Here is a 19,097-nt window from a genome sequence, read left to right as displayed (position 1 = left end):
GGAACTCAAGAATCACTGCTTGCAGTAGCAAGAAGCTCAGTCTCTAGTGATGAAGTCATTTCTCTTCAGAGACTCCCTAGAGCAAGCAATGTCTCAGTTTCGTGCTCTGGCAGAAAGGAAATTCTGCATTTGAAACCTCTCTTTTGCCATACTTCTTCATTGTGCATAAAGCCACAATCTGGCCCACTACAGTGTGCCAAGTCTAGGACTTCAGCAACACTGGGACGTGTCCCTCTCCAGCAGGGAGTGCAACAGTGGTTGCAAGTGGTAAGCCTGGACCAAATCAGCCTGGGCTCATTCTGGCTTTTGCCACAGGGCTGTCACATAACACTTCATCCTCCCACGCTTGTTTCTGTCTGACTGCACTGCAACTTCTCTGGCCCAAAGATGATGCCTAATAAAGTGTTGGCATCCAAGCCAGGTCAAGCATGCTCCAAAGACAGGGTTTCTGGGCGTTTCTCTAGTACAAACGACAGTATGCCACATCATCGCAGATCAGGTGACACTAACATACAATGTGAGGCATTCTGTAAGTGACAGGGGACATGACGGCCACTGACAGCTAAGTATGAATGCATGGTTACAAGGCAATGTAACACACTTGTTTGTGAAGTTCTTTCACTGAACTTTAGATACTCTCCAAAAGGTTAGAGGCATCATTAGCTTCATTTAATACATGAATTAAAAACAGAGACACAGAGAGAGAGAAAAATCACATGGCCGAAAGTTATACAGCAGCTCAGTATCAGAGAAGCCAAGTCTTCAGAAACCAGACAGGAGTCAGAAGACCTGGGATTGCCAACCGCTTTGGAGCAAGCCTCCCGATCACTGCCTCCTCCTTGCCACACTTCTGCCTCTTCATCTCTGGAGCTCTGCCACTGCTTCCCTGCACTCTGCCTGGGCACAATTCAACAGCAGTTTCTAACCAGAAAGGCTTTTCCACGCTCAAGGTGAGGCAGAGATGATGGTAGACCACATAATGTACAGTACTGTATCTTATGTATACAGTATTCATTTGGCAGAATAACAATGAGCAGAGAACACAGGAGCTGATACTGGGGTCCATATTGTTGAATATCTTCATAATCAGCCTCAGCAAGTTTATGGGTAACACTGTTTTAGGCTCCCCACTTCCAGAGGGATGTGCATAAACTGCAGAGAGACCAGCAGAGGGTCTCTCCCTGAAAACAGTCAGGGACCTACAGAGCACAGCCTTCAAGGAGAGGGTGGGGGAGCTGGGCTTGCATAGCCTGACTATGAGGACGCTAAGGGCCAATTTAAAAGAAGCCTACAACTATTGAAAGAGTAGCTACAAAAATTATGGAATCAAATTCTTCTCAGGAGAGCCAGATGGTGCACCAAGGGCACTGGCCACGAACTGTGGCTTGGGAGGCTCAGGCTGGACGTTAGGAGAAACTTCTTCACTAAAAAGTGAGCAGGTTGCTCAGAGAGGCTGTGGGATCTACCACACGGACGTTTTCAAGATTTAGAGAGGCAAACTGATCTAGTTCTGGCAGGAGTCCAAGCACGGGTGGGAGATTAGACTAGATGACCTCCAGGAGCTCCTCCTAACCAGCATTTCAGTCATTCTAATGTGACCAAGTAGTTATGCAGTGTAGCCAAGATTTCCAGCTCGCCAAGTATTCATTTATATTCCTCCTCCCACCCTTTCTTGGGTCTAATTCATAAGCTTACAGTACTTTCACAATGAATGAATCAAATACTTAAAAAAAACCAAAAAACCCCAAAACACTAAGCGGTGAACTGCTAGCCCATGCAACTTCCCTGATGTCAGTGGGGATGCTGAATGTAACAGAGCATGTAACCATGACATTAGTGAAAAAAAGCCTACAAGATATATCCATATGAAACACTTCATTCCTTTCTTAAGTGCTGCTTTTGTCTTAGCTTGTCATAAGCTGAGGAGAAGATAGGGGTAAAGGGAGAGAGGAAGCACATAATTCACTGTCCATAAAAATAAACCTAATATTCATTAAAGGCCTGAACATTTTGAGCAGAACCAAATACTTAAGCAATGCTTAATGCCTTCACCACCACTGCCTGCTCTGTCTGAACATTGTTACCAAAGAGCGGCTGAATATTTGCATTAGGAAGTTGAGGCCAAAGAATAATGTCTCCCAAAGCAGCCAATTGGGAACAAAAAAAAAAAAAAAAAAAAAAATCTGTGAACAGCTGTGTGATTGCTGCCTAACCGTTGTGGGAAAGCAGTGCAATAAGGTCAGATTCTGATCCGTTACATCACTGTGCATTGAGACAAGCTCTACTGCAGACAGAAGCCATTATGGATGTAAAATAAGCTCAGAATCCAGTCCACAATCTGTAGGATAGACAGCAGAATACAGCTCATTAGCATAGCTACATGAATGCCATTATTCAAATAAAATTATTACTACGTTTTTCTTGACCACAGATACTCACTGCGACAAGCCATGCGTATTTTAAGAGAAGAGGCAATTCAGACCCCAAGAGACCTCATTCTGGTTCACCTCATATGCTTCTACTAACTGTTACATCCAATTAAGGCTGCCAGTTTTATGAACTACTATATATTAAAGAACACCGCAAACCTGACCGTACCTTCCCAATAAAATGAAAATGCTGTTTTGAGTACCTTGAAAGCTGAATGAAAACTTGATCCTGTGGTTATGATTACATTTTGGTTTGCAGGAATAGCCAATTGTATTATGCTCCTATGCAATCATAGAGCAGATTTCTGACCAAATCATTCAATCTTTTCAAAAAGTCATCTACTGACCCCTTCCTCCAACTCAAAACTAATCTAGGTTTTAATGGCTGATCCATTTACCCTCAGTACTCAAAAATCTCTGCAACAAGTTAACATGATTATAATGTAGTAAGCTCTTCCGATACCATTATGATTACACAGGGGATATGTAAGAAAGACACTGCGCCAAGGAACTTAGAGTATAAATACAGAATTGGTTCTCTTGTAAAATGAGAGTTGGGATTTTTGAGGGGAGGGGAGATGGAGAAGTTGGTTTATTTCTCTTTTTTCCCCCTCCTGAAAGACTTGCAGGAAAGTGAGGGCTTTTGTGTTGGCGAGGACTGAACAAAGAGAAGAAGCCACTGTCCCAGGACAAAAATTTACACGTGGCAACTATGGAACAAGATGAGAGTTCACAGCAGTTCTTTATTTGTGCAGGTATATATACAGCCGCCTTCTACTCCTAAAAATGAGTAAAAGGAGAGCCAATACTTCAACAGGAATCCATTTTGGGTTTGCTCCCTATTAAAACTTAATTTGAGGCCCTTAACCTGTAGATCTGAATACATAACGTATTTCTTAGCATCCCTGGCATTCTGAAATGAACAATAGATGCAAGAAGTTTTTTTAAATAATGAATTAAGGTCAAGCTAAGTGATTAATGGGTTCTTTAACGTGTTATGCTGATTTTGTTCCAAAATAAGCAGCTGCTTTATATAAACTGCTTCATTTGTCTTCAACAGCAAATCACAAAGAGTAGAAGAAATCACTCCCACACGAGTCTCTTAAAGCTCATGTTGTTCATCACACGAGCACAGAAAGTAACCTGTTGTCCCTGAACAACAGAAAAGCGTCCTCAGATGAACCAGTCCTGTACAATGAATACTACACATTTTTACAGATATTCACTGAGCAAACTCCTTAGTTAAGACAATAGCAAGGTTAGGAGAGCAACTGGTTCATATCCAATATTCATATCCATATTCAGACCCAAAAGTTGAAGTAGAATTTGTCTAGCAATCCCAAGACAAATCAAACGCAACTTTTCTGTCGTCTTCTAGAAATCGCTGTGGGTGACAAAATCAGATGAAGCTAGCCCATGCAAGCTTCATGAATATTTTAAAGCAAGAAATATTGTATGTCCCCCCACAACTGGCTCAAGGGACTTGACAACAGAAGATCTTGTACCTCTAAGCAAAACACATTGAAAATACAAGTGACAGTAGCTTCTCACAATTGTGGACTATCAGAAGGAGCTATAATCCACAACAGATTGTTCAAATCAGCCTTACTCAATCACTTGAGCACTTCTTTGTTATGTACTCTCATCAGAGAAATACTTGGCAGTGTTCACATGTAAATCATCATCAGCTTTTTGGATCATCCCTTTTAATGTAGAATCAGCTCAAACTTTTCAGAATTATGTTGTTTTGCTAGAACGCTTTTCAGAAATACAATGCGCTGCTGAAGACTCGGGCAGATGGCTTGGCTGAGGCAGTTCGCAATTTGAAAATTGTCTCCAGTCAGATTTTATTTAAAATAAAAAATAAAAATCAGCAAGTCTTTTTGAAGTTATATTACACACAGAAAAGCAGCAGTTACTGGAAGACACAGGTCATGAAACAGACTGCCTCGTTCACTGATCCCAGCCCCAGGGTTAAATGCTACCTAAGTTATTTGATTTCTAAATGGGATTAATTGGTAGCTTCAGTCTCATTCTTGGCACACACATCACCATTGCATCCAGCAATATTTGGCACTGTAACACTCAGACCTCACCTTACTCCTGTTCACAGTTCCACTCTTCCATGCAGCTGAAAAGGGACGACATACACAACTAAGGCAAGCAGGAAGCAGTTCTTACGGCCAAATAAAAGCTATGGTTGGAAAATGCCCAGAGAACAAACCACCCTCTTGTATGGTTCCCTTCAGTCAGAATTCAAAACCACAGATGGGCCTGTGAGAAAAAGTTTTAGTTCAGGTTTTTGCCACAAGAAGTTTGCTGAGCTCCTATTCTCTCAGTCGAGAACATGTCACTAGCATGACACTCAGTGTTGTTTTGTTGTTATTTTTTAGTTAAGAAGCATCTTCTATACAAAGATTAAATTAGCAACTGATGGAGAAATTATTCTCTCCATCACCTGTCGAGGGAGTACAAGTTGACCAGTTGCACGCCACTCTTCAGACCACTGGAAGCTTTGCAAACAGTGCAATTCATTACCTGTAGATTATTATGCTTACTCTCTCACTGACAGATAAGAAAACGGTTTGCTCTCCAAAGCAAGTCACCCCAGTATTCCCTGTTTCAATCTGTAGTTCAAAGAAAATACATTGATAACTGATCCTACGATCTACCCAGCGCTAGAAAGCGATCCAGCTCCGCTAAGCAAACACCTTCCGTGACCCTGCCTCTTGACAGACCATACGCAGAGCCTCCTACGGCTATACTCTGAACTCTGTATGTTTGACTATACACAGAACCCGGGCCTTGTTCCCCAAAACCAAAAGCAAATCCCAAAGCGGTGGTGAGTCCAGGGTAGGAAGTGGAGGCAGGGGGCTGCTCTTTTGTTTGACATGCCAAGACAAAACTCTGTGTGCTTACTTCATGTGTGTCAGGGGCCTGATTCTCCACTGCTTTACTCTTCTTTCAGACCAGCGTGTCCAATTAAGCAAGGGCTGAATCAGGCCCCTCATATATAAATGGATCATTTGAAGTTATACACGTTACTTTACCTGGAAAAAATTCAAGCTTTTAAAAAAATGAGCATATAAAAAGACATTTAAAGTGCGCGCGTGCGCGCACACACACGAGCCAGTTTTACTTTGCACTGCCTGTTCAGTAGAACAGATAGCCTGTTCTCTGACTCTCTTTTAACTGCAAACCTTATACTAGCTGTGTATGTTTTGGACTCTTTCCCATCCTACCATGATTTCCTGTCTGAGTCTGCAGCCCGTGGCAACAGCAGAAAATTGGAGCGCAGGCTTTGCAGATGGTGGTAGGCCAAATGCCCTGTGCCAATTTAGTATCTTCTTCCATAACATATGCATTATCTAAGTCTTGGCTATATGGCAAGAGTTACCTTCATGCTAATAAATTATATTCGTTTTAATTTATAAATTGTGCTTGCCTTAGGGAAGCTCTGGCCTTCTGCAGTGAGCATAAAAAACCACAATCACACAGCCTTACGTATACATCATCATACTATAAAAGGAAAATGATATTCTGAACTGCTGTCAAGGTAGAAGAAAATTCACACAGTTTTATCACTCAATTCCAGCAGGTCACAGGCCACTGCAACTGTTTAAAAACAAAGCAAAACAGTCCTCTCCGCAAATTTATTGACGTGCAGCTCATACATCATCCCACAAAATAACCTATGACGAAAGCTGCATTTCCACGTCTGCAACAAAAATACAAGACCCAAGATTATATACACAGGGAAAGGTGCCAGAAACAATTCCAGGGTTGCTTTCCCTCGGGAAACATAGCGTTAAACATGAATCTTCCTTGAGTGGCTTTAACAAGAGACTCTGCATCTGGCATTGCCCTGAGAGAATGGGGCTGGGGGGTAGTGGGGGGAAGGACACACTTTTTTCAAGGAAATAACGTTAACAAGAACACACCAGTCACCCACATCACACTCACCGGTGCAGCTACAAAACCACTTCTGTGTATAGATGCTTTAAAACCCCCCTGCCGCCAGCACACATGACAGGACATCCAGGTTTTCCACAGAATGAATGGTCACCAAAGCTTCTCCCACCTCGAGGTGTAAAGCCCTGAAGTTTATTACAAAGTACTAAAACAAAACTACCTCAGACAAACACGTGGCCTCAATCCAAGTGATTTCAGCAGGAAAGCCCAGGCAACTGCTTCAGAAAGAATCCAGTCTTTTCTGATAAGCAAAATCATCCCTTTGCTATTGTAAGGAATCACAGACTAAATCCATCAGCCACTGCTTTATTTCATAATGAAACTCTCCGGTCTCTCAGCACTGGTAAATAAACACAGCGTATTCTTTCTCCCTCGAGCCTAGTTCACAACTCTGATCCATTTTCTTGACTTTCTGCCTTTCTCTTCTTCTACCTGGTGTGGTGTAGGTAAAAGCATTATTCAGAACTAAGAGATTCACAAACCTATTCTGTATACCGATCAAAACCCCATTAAAGCTAATGGAAATTATTCCTTTGGCTCCAGCAAGATTAAACTTTAAGGTAAGCAGCACTTCTCGCACAGATTCTGAGCTTGCTTTCAGTAGCAGTTCATTGACAACAATTCTGACAAATTTCCTACTTGATGATCTTACTGTTATCACCCTCAAGTATCTTATAAGTTCAAACAAAACCAATACTCACTGAAGTCAAAATTTCCATGTATACTGCCAAAGCATAAGAGAACTTTTCATAACACTTCTTGAGGGAAAAAAAAAAGAGCCCATAGACAAGCTTTAGAAGTCTTTATATATTGACAATAGAATGACATGGTTTATTAAAAACAACTAATAAAGATGATATGTCTTGGTTGCTACTATTATAGTTTTCCATCTTCTTCCCTCCACTCTAAGTTAAACTACCACTTCAGTGAAAACATCCAAAGACACCTTATAAATTTGATATAATAACTTAAAAGTACCAGAAACCATACTAAGACCAAAATAAAACTGTATCAGTTCAAGTCTGGAGCGATTTTTTATGATCTCTAGACTAAACAAAACTGCCAGTGCAAGTTGAGCGCAAAACAGGGTGGGGGGTGGAGGGAAGATAACATTCAAACCAAAGAGCAGAAATTCAATGTGCAATTAACTAGAAATTATATCCACCCCCACAGCGGAAATGCATTTCATTATATATTATCTCTTATATTTTTACAACATACATACATCCCTAACGTTTTGGTTAGACCTGTGGTATTATCTCAGGAAATTGCACAAAAACTGAAAAAGAAAGAAAAAGGAAACCTCTCAACCATTTGTGATGAAGAAACAGATGAGCACTTCTGAGGCCCAATTTACAGTATGCACCAGTCCACTGATGTTTCTCATGACACATTACCAATTCTTCCCAAACTCTGCACACAATAAAACACTCCAAAAAGACACCTCTGAAGTCAACGCTCCAGCGTAATTGTACGGAGGGGTGCTCTCCGCCCGCATGAGTGCATACCTACCACAGAAACACCACACCGGCTCGTGCCCCTGTCCCTCACAAGCCACAGCAGCATCCTGACACCTCTTCCTCACCCATCAGGGAGGGCTGAGACGCGCTATTTCAGGTTAAAAGAAGCTGCAGGATCATCGGGGTGGATCATCGAAGTGGAATCAAAGTTAAAGATAAGTGAACTGTCTCAAAGCAACTGGAAAACTGAGTTTTTGCTTTAATCTACTAGTTTTGACATCGGTCTGTGCTGCATGGAGCATTGGGTAGTCATTTAAATAAAACAAACAAACAAGAAATTGATTTCTACTAAATTCTATTAAAACATCAAAAAAACCCAAAACAGTTTGAAGAAAGAATATGAGGCAGAACTGGCCTAATTCCCTACTTTAGCTGTTTGCCAATATTCAGTCTTGGAATTAATCATGAAAAAAACCCAGAGGTATATAGGATCAAGAAAATAATAGATAATTATGCCTCTGCATGTTTATCTTTTTTAATGTGTAAGTCCAAGCATAAACACGCAGTCATATTTTCTTCTTTATTCTCCAAGCCCCAGGCAACAGACTGCAGATTGGGCTAGAAATGAAAGTAACAGAAGTATCCAACATGGACTGTAATGTTATAAACACTAAGAATGGGACAAGCAGATTATGTCTTTTGTAGTGTTCCTTTCCTCTCATCCCTGGAATATCATAAACAACATTTACTTTGATCTTGCACAGCCCCATAGCAAATTTATCAGTTGTTATAAATCTACATACATGAACTGAAAAGCTGACCTGAAATGTTTATTTGGCTTCAGTTCTTAGTCTCTAGCCCATGATTATACCACAAACACCCTTCATCATCTCAAGCATTTTGGTGTCACTACACAAAAACTACAGCAATTACTTAAGCATGTTTTCCACAGTTTTCCTCTTTTTTGCTTATGTCAAGACTTTTTCGGTTTTTTGGACAGGGAGAGCCAAATGCAGTCTCCTGATAGACTGCTGTGGTACTCTAACACTATAACAAGCATCTCTTTGGTCACTTGGAAACTTCTCTAGCTTTCTTCTAACTTTTTTTTTTTTTAAATAAAATATAATAATAACTAAAAAATAATCAGGGCTTAGATTTCAATTTCACTTTCACAAACCTAGCAGAAACCTTGTCAGGTAGCTGACGATACTTGCGCATAAGATAAGCAAACAAATGGAGATGCATATTGTCACTGTAAGACAATATAGTTAGCGTAGAGAGAAATCCTCACATGAAATACATGAACGATGTACACTGACCCAAGATGATTAAGAAGATGCTTTACCTTCTACTGCCCTATCACTCCACAGCCCGAAAGCACTTTACACAGATGACTGAATGAAACCTTGCAGCATCCTCCAGAAGCTGGTATTTTGCTCAATTCAGACATGAAGCAGGTTAAGTAGCCTGGTGAACATCAAACAAGTTTTAAGAAAGAAATGGTCCAGGTGTAATAATTAAACAACCAGAACAAGACGGGCAAGTGCTCAGGCTTACAACTAATCTATGAGTTGTCTGGGTCAAACCCATACGAAGAACGCCAGACAGTTTTCGCTTGGTCAACAGGAAGAAAGGTAAAGTACATTCACAGCAATCCCTGTGACCTGATTTAATGATTCGCACAGGTTACAGTCCACAACCTCGGCTCTGTTGAATCTCTATTTCAAAGAACTGTTTCATGTGAAGATCATAGTAAAGACCAATCCAAATGACTGCCTCCAGAGGACCACCACAAAAACCATCAGCTAGACTATAGTTAATGAAATCACATCATTAAGTAACAGGTTTTAAGCAGATGAGGAGGAAGTTTACAATTCTAAAGGACTTTCACCTGCAAGTAACACGTAAGCAAGTAGATTTTAGTAGACAAGGATTTTATAGCTCAGAATTCCATTTAACTTGAATTTAAAAGGACTGATCCTTAGTTTCCACTCCTGAAGACGGCCGCAGTTACAGCATACCCTTCCCTCAGAAGTTACTTTCACACTATTAATTCTATCCCACAAATTCCATGCTCACAAAAGCTGCAACCACCACCCTAGCAGGCTGCAAGCAGACACTTTAATTACAGGTTGACAAACAACCCTCAGCCATGCCCTGCCCATAGCTGGCCTGTCCCAGCGCTGGTCTCTCCTCGCTCCAGTTGCCAAGCATACCAAAGTCACACCCGCTGTAGCCAAACGTTTCCTAAGGACCAGAATGAGCTCACAGTCCCAGCTTGGTTTGTGACCTAAGTCAGAAGGCAAGTCTGGATGCGTTTGGGTGAAGGGAACAAACCCTTCAGCATTTGTGCATCCTTTCCTCTTTTTATTATTGCTTTCTTGTGATAAGGCCTGCACTGCCAACAAGAAGACTCCATTTAAAAGGCTCTCCTCACTCATAAATGCACAACTTGGAATCCTTAAATTGACTTAGATGCTCTCAACAAGGTCTAGCAGTCCTTTTTTTTTTTTTTTTTTTTTTTTAAATGTAGTTCTTGTTCTGTTAGGGAAGGAATCAGAGTTCTGTTGAAATATTTTTGTCCCAATTTGTAAGTTCAGAAAGCATGAAGCCACCATTGTACTGGTTTTACCATTGCCTCAGGCCTGCTTAGATTTAACCAAATGTCATGTTAGGCACTTATGTTCAAAATAACATGTGAATTAATCCCATTAAAACAAGAAGAGCATCAGAAATGATGGGTTTTATTCTTTTGCTCATCAGCCTGAATTCTCATAGTTCGACGTGAGCAGATGGACATTTTCTTCTGTTGACTACTGGTGGAATAGAACTGAGTCAATGAGAGAGGTTTTTCTTAATGTCCAGTGTGTAAGACTGCACAGTCCTGAGCCTCTAACAATGTGAAAACGTTTACAAATAGGGACCACATATATTGACTTAAAAAGCTTAGCATTGACTAAAGGCAAAATGACAGCTAAAATGTAAACGAAGAATTATTTTGATCTTGTTTCCAAACATTCAGAAGAATGAAGATTACTGAGGGATTTGCTGGGCGCTGCTGAGTATCTACTGGTTTCATTGTGTTTAGAAGCCTCAGTTTCTCTTCTTTTGAATTATGCTGACACAATGGACAAATTGCTCAAGATAAACACATGTTCATTTCACATTTTACTTTTGGAAAGGACAACATATCAACTTAGTGAAGATCACAGGATTAATATTACCTTTGGCCTTATTTTTCCGTTTTCTTACATTGCTGTAAGATGAGTTCTTTTTGAAAATGAACTTACTTCTAGTTCAACATTAAGATCTTGGGTTTAAGCTCCCAAGTGCAAACGGGCAGTTTTGAGCTTCAGCTCTTTCTGAAGTTCTTTAAGTGCTTGAGTCCTCAGCCCATGCCCCTCCGCAACTCGGTAATTGTGTAATAAGTGAGTTTTAAACAGTCTATTGCAAATAAGTATTTCCAGTACTTTACTTACATTTCATACAACAGAGGGCTTTATAAGCTTAAACATTACCCTTGCAGTGTTGCATACCCACGCATTACAACACCAAGCTAGGGAAAGGGACAGAAAAATGAAACAGATGAGGAAGGAAGCTCTAAATGGACCATTAACTAGACTAACTAAATCATACCTGGTACATCAGCAGAAATAAGTTATTACAACATGAAAACGTTACAATAACATTAATACCCAAACAAGATTTTTCAGTGTAAAAAGATCTTTCATCCCAACACCATTATCAAAACACAATTTATTCAAAATTCACTGCCACCCTATGTTACTACTGCATTTAGTTTTGGAATAGTCCCAGATTAGGTAGGATTAAGATTTCAAAACAGCTAGAATATGTACAACATCCACGCACTGGGTGGGTGCTGATCTCAAGAAAGAGGAGGCAATTTGTAATGCTAGAGATCAGTTAGGGAAGTTCACTGACAACCATCAAAACTCTCCCCAGATCAGATGAGTTTAGGTTTCAAATCACATCAGAAATTAGATGGGGTACATGAAAAAAAAACACTCTGGTGGGTCAGTTCAGAAAGACTAGCCGACTGTATGCCACAAGATCTTCAAACTGGAAATGAGACAATTTAATTTCAATTATTCCAATATCAGAAGACCTGTACACCAACCATATCATATTTTATTATTAAGAATAGGAACACTCAAAGCTTATTCCTCATTTTCTGCAGACACACACAAAAAAAGAGCACTCCAAAAATCCAAATATTGCACAGGTGTTCACTGCTAAACTTTGAGCTAAAGCAGCTTGACCTTTCACCTGAAAAATAAATTTAAAAAAACCACCAAAACCCTGTTATAACTTAGAGTTTTACATACCAAGGGTAAAATTCTGTCCTGGCCTCAACAGTATTTGCTCAGTTCAAACCCCTGGCTTTAGCAGTAACAACAGACTTCAGCCTCGCCACAACAGGTCACAGACTTTTCTCTCCAAAACGTTCCTTCTTCACAGGCCTAGCTCCTCAGTTTCACAGGGATAAGCTGTCACCGACACCAATTCCACTTGAAATCCAAATATCAGCATTTGCTGCTAGTAGTTATACACTGAGGGAGTTCCAGCACTTGCTCTTTAACCAACTGAATTGAAAGGACCCAGATTTTATTGCCACGGTGTAATATCAACAATTTGAAGGATTAATTTAAGACAGCATTATTACTTCATTAATGAAGTTTTCCTTTACTATCACTAAATGAAATACATATATACACAAATAAAACCCACTACAAGGGAAAAAAAAATAGGCATTTTAGCTTTACTTGATCTAGCCTTTAACATAAGCAAGATGCGTATCTGCAGATGTTTGTATTTTTAATTGTGCATCTAGTGGTTTGCATTTGTAGGAAAGGTGAGCATGTATATACAAGCACTAACATTTAGGCTTAAAGAATTTGTCCCTGTGGGTTTGTGGATATAAATCCAAGTTGTTTTATATGTAGGACTGGAAGCACACAAGGTATGCTGGGGTACATTTGTACAGAGGTGAATGAAGCCATAGTTCAAACAGGACCATAGCTATGACCAGCTCATCTAACAGGGAAACCTGCACGTAGGTCTATCACATTCCAGCCCAGGAATCCCCAGTAAGCAACGCTGCTTCAAACTACTGCTTCAGATACGATGACACAGAAGACAGAGGTGTTTGTTTGATTTTTTTAACGATTTGCAAACCATCTGTGGTACTGCTGTACTAGCCTTGTACTTCTACTCAGCTTAGCTTATTGATTGCATTTGCAGCTCTCTTCCCCAAAATGCACCCCTTCCAACATGTGTTTCTTTCCTGAATAGCTGTGAAGCTGATAGCTTATTAAAATTGATGAGGCTCTTTATAAGCACAACAGTTTGTTCAGTTCAGATAACAAAAGGACATTCTATTTATTGAAATGTCATAGTGTTTTTTTTTTCCATGCTGGATTTCAGTACAGTACCATGACTACACTGAAATTAAAAAAAAAAAGTTATTTCAGACCATTTTGATAACTATAAAAAGGAATTATTATGATGGCATAGCTCTAAAAAATCCTCGATGTTAAAAACAGGTATAATTTTTAACCCATATTAGTGCAGTGAGAAATATAAAAGAAAACGGGGTTAGTGAGTGATGCTAAATCCAAAGTCCATGCTTGATGCTTGGTAGGGTGTGCCGCAGTGTTTAGTATCAGGGAGAAGAAAATTCATCCCCGGTCTAATTTTATCGAGTCCAAATCATTCCCTCCCACCATGAGGAAAGGTTACACATTCTCCCCCTCAACCCCTTTCTAAGAAAAATGTCTCAAGACACAAGTAGAGCTTATTTCGGACTCTGTTTCTACTACTCATCAGCTGAGCAAATCAACAGTCTAATTTGCGGATTAGTTCGTCCACAGAGAACTTCAAGTGTTTCAGCTAAGAGGCATGTGAAGAAACAGGGTTACCAACTTAAATTCCCCCCCGCCTTTTTTTTTTTTCCAAAAACATCTGTCAACACTTATATCTACAGAACACCAGGATGTGCTGATGCATTAAATAGCACAGCAGGTGTATTGGCTGTCGCAGGAGTGCTCGGCAATAACCAGACAGTTAAGTACAACGTAAGTGCTGTAGTTAATAGGGCAATAATATCAAAACGCACTTGGAGTGCTGACGGTTCAGATTCTAATGAACCATGCACCAGTCAGACACAGGAACATCCGAGTAAAAGAATCACATTTCCAAGGTAAGGTCATATTTCTCCTCGTCTCCCAACAAACATTTTAAATGCATAGACTCTAATATTCCAAATTAGCATGTCTCAAAACCTCTGTGAAACTACTGGATGCATTCTCTACTTTAGCTGTATCAAACCAAGGCATATCATCTATCTCCACCTAATTAAAAATAGAAAATAAAACATGTATTCCAATTTACATGACTTTTTTTTACCTTCCAGTTGCTAGGTTGTTCAGTAGCTGCTTATCATTTTTGCTGCTTTTGTTTCATTTTCGTTCCAGCTTGCATTGCATTATTTTTGCAACATCCCACCTAGACTCTGTCTGAAAAGACTTCGCCCTTGGAGGCATTAACACACCCAGAGACCTTTACGGAACTCCTTACGGCCACAAGCTCAGACGACATTCCTCCTTCCAAGGTAGAGAGACTGAGCCCCAAGCATGAAGCCAGAACTCACTCTAACAGCAGAAAATGTCTCATAGAAGCAGCAAATAGTTGATTAAAGAACAGCTTCACAGAAAGGGCGAATAAATAAATAAGCCACAGATTATTATTTTTTTAAAAATAATACTAAAATTCCCCTTAAGCATTTACAGAGTTTTAAATTTTACCCTTCACACACCAGGTGTTGACCAAAACATGTTTATTACAATACAGAATATTAAGATTTCGGCCTCCAATGCCTTAAGAACAGTGACTGGACTGCTGTCTTTGATGGGAGATTAGTCACTGAAGAAACACAGGTCTGAACCTCAGTCTCTTGAGAATTTACGAAGATTTATGTATTTACTTACCGTTTCTTAGACTCCAAAGAAGCATGTTATCCTGATCTAATAATGAAAATTGTATTCAATAGATCATAATGCCAGAAAGGTCCATTATGATAATCCAGTGCAATCTTCTGCATAGTACGCTGCCATGGATTTCATCCAGAGATTGCAATGCTTGACTGGAGTTAGAACTTAACCTCTAAGTGCTTTTTATCTCTAGCATCAAACACAGTGCTATAAAACAAAACCCAACAAACATATGCCAAGTTCGCAATTTACAAGTACTCCATTAAAATGTTCTCACTATAAAAGAAAAAAATGACAGTAAAGCAACTCTTCCTGTTCCTTATACTGGAATAAATCCAGTTATTTTACCACTAGATCTACCTCAGATTTAAATTAACGTAAAAGACAAGATCATTTGAAAGCACTGTGGAGAATGATGTGAATACTACTAATTTACAATTCCTACAGGGAGAAAGAATAAAGAAGTTATTTCAAGCTTTTTGCATCCATATAAAACCATTTGTGGTCTTACAACTGCAAGAAAAGCCATTTAGAAGATTCACTGACTTGTGTCAGGTAAAATACTAGTGACAGACTGTCACAAGAAATCACAGGATACCTTCGTGTGCAGTTTTATTCAATTTTCAGACTTAAAAAATGCATTCAATTATTGACAGAATTGATCTGAAAGACAAGAACAACAAAAGAGGCAACAGAAGCCAACCCTTCTGTGGCCAGTGACTGCTTGGTATTAGGCTATAGAAGCGTTATCATAACTGACCATTTGGTGGTTTGAATATTTATAAGCATTTCCCTGCATAGTCACTCGTGTTTCCATTGAACACCAGCTTCCATTCATTCATTGCAATTTTTCCAAGAAGGAGATTTCTCTTAAGAAAAAAAAAAAAAAGCGCCCCGTGAGGGACTGACTCTTCCTCTGCATTTTACACACAGAACCTGTGTGGCAGAAGCACGGAGCAGAGAACAGCCAAAGTGCATGTTTTACTTTACAGAACCACAATATTTTACTCCAGCTTTGCTGAATAAGGAAGAAGAGAGGGAACCGAGTCCTCTTTTTGGACCTGGTGACAAACACTCCCACAGTACACAAAGAATTATGACAAGTGTTTTGGCAGATGACAAGACATCCCCATACCTTTATAGTCTTCCATTAAAGAGCTTGTAGTTAAACAATGTAAATGTCTATATTTGACTTCTAAAGTTACAGTTATGTCTTGTACCAGTGCCAAGAGCACATCCCAAAGGGCTCCTCGCATTTATTTCACATACATTCAGTAACACTGTCAGTGGACAGAGGGCAGATAGAGTGCACAAGAGAGGTTTTGTGAGCACCGTAATAGCAGCCATCCTCTTACGTTGTAATTTGAACCAGGCTGACCCAACGGGGACAGTCACTGCACCTATCTACTAGCGATCTGAATCACGACATTATTGCTTTGGTATGGGATAACTGCAGGAAATCAATGCACCCAAGGAGCAGAAGTTGAGTCAGCCCTTCTCTGACAAAGTGTTTCATTACTAACACTCACCTAAGGTCTATTTTTTCCACAAAGAAAATCCGCTCCTTTACTTGTCTCTCATTATGAGTTTATCTGAAACGGACCAAGCCACTTGGTTTTATAAAGAGTTAAATCAGAAAGGTATTAGGCGTGGAATATCTGACCGTAACAATGAGGCCAGCAAAAGTCATGAAACTGTGTGTGGTACACAGAATAGTTTTCTAAATTGAATGTTTCTCTAAGTTTTTCCATGGAAAAATATGGTACTCCTCAGTGTGACAACACAAAATAAACAGTGCAGCTTCTGAACAGAACTGTCATGACAAGCCTTTCAAATTGCTCCTCAGTCTCATAGGAAGATGCCAGCATTCCTCTGTCTCCTTATTTGCTTGAGTGTTCAAAAAGTCTGCTTTCTAAACAAATTACAGAGGTAAGTATCCTAATGCTGTGTTATTCTCATTACTGAGGCACCATCCTGCATACTCACTTTGGCAAGCCAAGCACAAGCTCCTGTTTATTGCACGAGTGTAATTACAACACAGGTTTCTGCTAAACTAGAAAGAAGCCTAAGTAACATGTAGTTATAAGTTTTTGCTCAGAAACTGAATCGTACTACCGCAAAGAAAGAAAATTAACGTTGTTTTCCCTCTCCAGGCTGCATGTGGGAATAGCATCTTTAAGATGAAACTGCAAGGTACTCACTATAATATAAATTTGGTTTAAAAACAATAGTGGTATTTTCTGCAGAGCAGCTTGTAAAGCACATTTCATCTTATGGTTACAGAGAGGCATGTTTACACACCAGTTATAGTAAAAACGCTCAAACCAGCAGCTGGTAGAAAGTCAGGAGACATTTGCTAAGACAAATGGGCTTGGTTTCCCACAGTCTCTGCACCTTTTATAAGCTGGTACACCTTAAGAGTAAAGCAGGATCATTCTTGCCTGGTAAAACCGTCATGTCTGATTTACACACACACAAACCGCGACCAAAATATAATTCAGATGAAAAGAAAACCCAAAAAAACGCCAAGTCCATAGAAATCAACGATTTTACCGTAAAGCTTGCCCGTATGAAGATTAGCAAGTGTAAAAGCTGGATCTTACCATTAGCATTTTTCCCACAGATGAGATGCTCGTAAGGTTGCAACACTCCCCAAAGTTCAGCATCGTTGTTGATAACCATCTCCAGGATTTCAGCTGAGATCTCCCCTCCTCCACCATCTGGGCTCTGACTTGCCAAAACCCTAGCCTTAATCTCTTCTACAAGGTTTTCCATGCAAGCGGTTAAAGAGATGGCTGCATATTCATGGATCCTAACTGAGATCCTAGTATCCACCATCCACCTGAAAAACCTCCCCACTGAAAAGGTGAGGCCGCATCTAGCCGATTTACCTTTCCTCAGTCCGTCTCCAGCACTCATGCTGTACAGAGACAGAGCCTTGACAGTCGCCAAGACACAGCTTTCTGACAACGACCAGCTCTGGATGAGCTTGATAGCGCTCTGCACCTCAAACCTGGTGCACTTGGAGTGCATCACGCTGAGCCGCTGAGCCTCCCTGGAGACCCTGATCAAGGCGCGCCTCAGTAACTGCGAGAGCCGCCTGACAGCTTCCTGAGAAAAGGTTCTGGTATTGCCATCTCGCTTCCCTTTTCTGAGTATTTTTCCAATGTCTTCATCAGTCCAAGGGTACTCCTCTAGATCCGGCAGCTTAGGACACTTGGAAAAGATATCTGCAACCTCGGGGTCTTCCGGCAGAACAGTGTTCACGGTATCCCAGCTGTTATTCCTACTGTTCATGGAGCCCGAGTAGTACCACCAGTTGCCTCTGTGCTGAGAAGAGGTGAAGGCTTGGGAGTTGGACTTGGAAGAAGAGAGACTAAGGGACCTGCAGGAATCCCCTGCCCCATAACCAGAGTCCAAAGTTAAATCCTCCAGGGTCTTCAGAGTAGAGCTGTATATCCCAGCCATAGGAAAGACGGGTTAAGCCAACCGCAAAGAGCACGAAAGGTGAGGCTGGGACAGATCCCTCCTGCGCCTACCGAGCCAGAGCCGCCTGCTCCACCAGCGGCGCGGGAGGATTTGCAGCACGGCGGGAAGGAGCCCTCCCCGCACGCCGGCTCCGCCGAGGGCCAGCTACCTCCATCCCGCAGGGAGGCTGCGCTCAGCCATCTTCTGCCTCGGGGGGGGGGACGGGGGACGGGGACGGTTGGCGGCAGCCGGCGGTCGAGAGCCCCGGCGCGCCGGGCCGCCCGCTGCCCGGGCAGGTCGCGGGGCCCGCGGAGGGCGCGGGGCGGGCTCCGCGCGAGCCGCTCGGCGGGACACTTGGCGGCGGCTCCGACTCAACTTCTCCGCCGCGGGTCCGCCGGGCGCCCCGCACCGCCGCATGCAAATGACCAGCGGGGAGAAGCACCAATCAGCGACGCCGACGGAGGCCGTCTCCGCCAGTGAAATCCGAGCTGGGCGGCTACTATGCAAATAGCGCGGGGAAGGAGGGGCGAGGGGAGGCGAGGCGAGGACAGCCGGGGAGCGCCGCCGGCTCGCGGGGCCGGGAGACGACGAGCGCTTCGCTGCCACCGGCCCCGCTTGCCCACAGCGCCCGCCCGCCCTGCCCAGCTCTCGGGAGCGGCGCACGACCGGGCCGGTGCGGCGGCTCCCCGGGGCGAGGGTCGCGCACGCCTGGCCCCGCGGGGGCCGCCGCCAGAACGGGGAGGATTGTGCGGGCGGCC

At 41.8% G+C, this 19,097-nt stretch overlaps 1 protein-coding gene across 1 annotated transcript in view; it reads right to left on the bottom strand.

Annotated features, from left to right (window-relative positions):
• Positions 1 to 18,514, bottom strand: part of ABTB2 (ankyrin repeat and BTB domain containing 2) — a 134,220-nt gene extending 115,706 nt beyond the window's left edge. The window contains exon 1 of the mRNA XM_076343745.1: positions 17,475 to 18,514. Within this exon, the coding sequence (XP_076199860.1) occupies positions 17,475 to 18,339 (865 nt within the window). The 5' untranslated portion in view covers positions 18,340 to 18,514. The remainder of the gene's footprint in view (positions 1 to 17,474) is intronic.
• Between the last annotated feature and the right edge of the window lie 583 nt (positions 18,515 to 19,097).

The sequence above is a fragment of the Aptenodytes patagonicus genome, chromosome 7, assembly GCF_965638725.1.
Source record: "Aptenodytes patagonicus chromosome 7, bAptPat1.pri.cur, whole genome shotgun sequence".
Taxonomy (NCBI): Eukaryota; Metazoa; Chordata; class Aves; order Sphenisciformes; family Spheniscidae; genus Aptenodytes; species Aptenodytes patagonicus.
Note: the sequence above shows the minus strand (reverse complement) of the source record. Positions and strands in the feature narration are given on the sequence as shown.